General features: G+C 37.0%; 1 protein-coding gene and 1 long non-coding RNA gene across 4 annotated transcripts in view; one reads left to right on the top strand and one right to left on the bottom strand.

Annotated features, from left to right (window-relative positions):
- Positions 1 to 3,479, top strand: part of GRM8 (glutamate metabotropic receptor 8) — a 716,946-nt gene that overhangs the window by 628,844 nt on the left and 84,623 nt on the right. For all 3 annotated transcript variants that reach the window (XM_019509286.1, XM_019509288.1, XM_019509287.1), the window contains exon 9: positions 1,618 to 2,553. In XM_019509286.1, the coding sequence (XP_019364831.1) occupies positions 1,618 to 2,553 (936 nt within the window). The remainder of the gene's footprint in view (positions 1 to 1,617; positions 2,554 to 3,479) is intronic.
- The window catches only part of LOC109292041, a 3,202-nt gene continuing 1,321 nt past the window's right edge, over positions 1,599 to 3,479 (bottom strand). The window contains exons 2-3 of the long non-coding RNA XR_002096027.1: positions 2,953 to 3,009; positions 1,599 to 1,687 (exon numbers count right to left, since the gene is read on the bottom strand). This is a non-coding gene — a long non-coding RNA (uncharacterized LOC109292041). The remainder of the gene's footprint in view (positions 1,688 to 2,952; positions 3,010 to 3,479) is intronic.

The raw sequence follows: 3,479 nt of genomic DNA, 5'->3' as shown, positions 1-3,479 counted from the left end.
CCTCATCCAAATCACTGATGAAGATATTGAACAGGGTGGGCCCAAGGACCGAGCCCTGTGGGACCCCACTTCCCACGTCCTTCCAGGTCGAGACGGACCCATCCACTACCACCCTCTGGGTGCGACTCTCTAACCAGTTGGCGACCCATTGGACTGTATGGGTGTCTACGCCACAGTCCCCCAGCTTCCTAATGAGAATGGGGTGAAAAGAAAAGAAAAGAATTGGAAAGGCATCATATTACAGAGAAGTGGAGAAAAGTGGCTTAACTCCATGATTCCCTATTTTGAAAACCTCACATGATAGTGTGTTGGGTACCCAGTTACTCTGAGGAACCAGCGTGAGCTTGGAAACAGCTGTTTTACACAATGTTCTCTTTTAATTCTGTAGAAACATTGCTGGGAAAACTTAGTGTTAAGACTAAAATTATCCTCTTTGTCATGCTGTGCCATTTTGTTTTCTATTGGAGGAAACCAAAAACACCCAGGACCCACAATTATTGGTTTTTCTATTTGCAAATCTAACTTCTAAATCCCTCAAATGTGCCACTTTACAGGCATGTACAGATAAAGATAAGTCCTCTGTCCTTCACAACTCACACTATAGTAAAGAACATGTACAGGAAAGAAGGGGCGCGAATGAAGCACAACACAAAGGGCTGTATTCTGAGACTTGTACTGGAAGTAGCTCTATTTAAGTCAGTGGCATACTAATTAGAGAATGGCACTACTCAGTACAAGTAGAGATGGATGGAACTGGGTCAAAGTGACTGAGTGCTGAAGTTAAGTAGGAATCTTGGTAGATCTCCATATTTTTCTATTTTTATTCATTTTTATGGGGGGAGGGAGAAGTAAATGAGTGAAATAACTTGATGTGTTAATGTTTCATTGTGAAGAGATCAATTTATGGACCATAAGAAAAAGTCTTCCCTGTTTGCATAAACCACTGTACCTTTAAACGTACTTGAACATTCACAATTAAGGAGATGTCTCTTTACATTATTAATCATAATGTAGTGAATATACATACTTTTTTATTTTATTTCTAGAAGGAAAATATGCATTTCAAATAAATCTTGAAAGGCAGAAAAATACAAACATTCAGGTTCTTGGAAGCCATGGCATTATATCTTAACAGAAGAAGATCCTTTCCCTTGTCGTTTTTGCTCTGTCACAGTTGATGCATGAGGATTTTAATCTGTGTTTTTATTGCACCAGAAATTAATTCTAAACCCACATAATCTTATTTCCTAATTAAATGTTTGAGAACTGTTGGTATGTATATTTGCATGTGATTAGCTAGTGAAGTTGTGCATGCAGGTCTTTTGCTTTTAAACTAGCCTGGAGTCAATAAATCTTTTTACAGATGTCAATTTGGTCAGCAGTAAAGAGGTAAATAGAAACTAATGACACTCATCAAGTCCATGGCATGAAAGATTTATTGGGTACAATCATTTAACACTTTCATAAAGTCAATATAAAGGAAAGAAACAGGTTTCTTATTATGGTAAACTGCATTTCTACTGTCAGCACATAGTGATTTATGACAAACCTATGGCCAGGATTAGGATATTATAAATGGAGAAAAATGGAAGGCTCATTAATTTTTTATACCTACAGGTAGAAGACATGCAGTGGACCAATAAAGAACACATTCTTCCAGCATCTCTCTGCAGCCTTCCCTGTAAACCTGGAGAAAGAAAGAAAACAGTAAAGGGAGTGTCGTGCTGTTGGCACTGTGAGCGCTGTGATGGGTACCATTATCAAGTGGATGAGTTTACCTGTGAACTGTGTCCTTTTAATAAGAGACCAAATGCCAACCGTACAGATTGCCAGCTTATTCCCATAATCAAACTGGAATGGCATTCTCCTTGGGCTATTGTGCCTGTATTCGTAGCTATGCTTGGAATTATTGCAACCACCTTTGTAATTGTGACTTTTGTCCGCTACAACGATACCCCCATTGTCAGGGCCTCTGGACGTGAACTTAGCTATGTGCTCTTGACTGGGATTTTTCTCTGTTACTCTATCACTTTTTTAATGATTGCAACTCCAGATACCGTGGTATGCTCGTTTCGACGGATCTTTTTAGGACTTGGCATGTGCTTCAGTTATGCTGCCTTGCTCACCAAAACAAACAGAATTCACAGAATATTTGAACAAGGTAAAAAATCTGTCACTGCTCCAAAGTTTATTAGTCCAGCTTCACAGCTGGTGATCACCTTCAGTCTCATATCCATGCAACTTATTGGAGTCTTCATCTGGTTTGCTATTGATCCACCACATATCATAGTAGATTATGGAGAACAGAGGACACTTGATCCAGAAAATGCCAGGGGAGTTCTCAAATGTGACATTTCTGATCTTTCACTAATTTGTTCCCTGGGATACAGTATTCTCTTGATGGTCACATGCACTGTTTATGCTATTAAAACAAGAGGGGTTCCAGAGACCTTCAATGAAGCAAAACCCATTGGATTTACTATGTACACCACCTGCATTATTTGGTTAGCTTTTATTCCAATCTTTTTTGGTACTGCACAGTCAGCAGAGAAGGTAAGTGGTGATAATATTGATAATCAAATATTAAAATGTCTTTATTTTTAGTTGGTATATTTATAGCACTACATTAACTCAGTCTTATAAATGACCAATTGTGAATGTTTACTGTGAGCACAAGCTCCAAGAATATTAAATATTGGAAGTCAATGGAAAGATAAATTGAAAAGATATATTTCTTTGAGTTTGTAACAAGATTTTGCATATGGATAAAAAAGCCATAATAATTAGGCATTTTCTGAACATATATTTAACTTAAATGGCTGCTTCTACTAATGCTTATTATTATCCTTCCATGATGCCCCAGCCTCTTTTATGAAATACTATAAATCATTGTCAGCTACAAGAGATTTGATACAAATTGTTATATTTTAAAGTCTAGGAAGATCAACTTACATTTGTCAAAAATAATGAAGAAGAATGTCTCAGCTGAATGAAAGGAAGTACTTTTACCTGTTGTTGGTACATGCAGCAGAAAAAAAGAGAGAGGAAAATGTCTAATATATTATTTATTTTATATAAAACATTACACAAAAGCTTAGCTAATTAATTGTCAGCTCATTGAGGGAGTTAGGCTTTTGATAATGAGCTCTTTTGATGAGGTATTCAAAGATCACTTCTTCCTTGTTGAGCTGACAAGGTGCTTTTCTGATATCAATCAGGGGGAACCATGTACAACATATCAGACATTTAACTCTACCTCTCTCCATTCTAATTGGAAGACAGAGATAAATATAATCTGCATGGGTGTATTTCTGGCTGACACTTGAAATGATGACACGTAATCTAGGAAAGAGCAATAAAAAATCAATTTCCAAATGTATTTAGAAATCTTAAAAATATAATTAAAAAAAATAAGGCATGGCTCCCCAAACATGGATCCTTGCTGGTCATATGAAACCTTCTCTTCCTCCTTCTTTTGC

This window comes from Gavialis gangeticus, unplaced genomic scaffold, assembly GCF_001723915.1.
Source record: "Gavialis gangeticus isolate Ggan-Ray unplaced genomic scaffold, GavGan_comp1, whole genome shotgun sequence".
Classification (NCBI taxonomy): Eukaryota; Metazoa; Chordata; order Crocodylia; family Gavialidae; genus Gavialis; species Gavialis gangeticus.
This window is presented reverse-complemented; position numbering and strand designations above follow the sequence as displayed.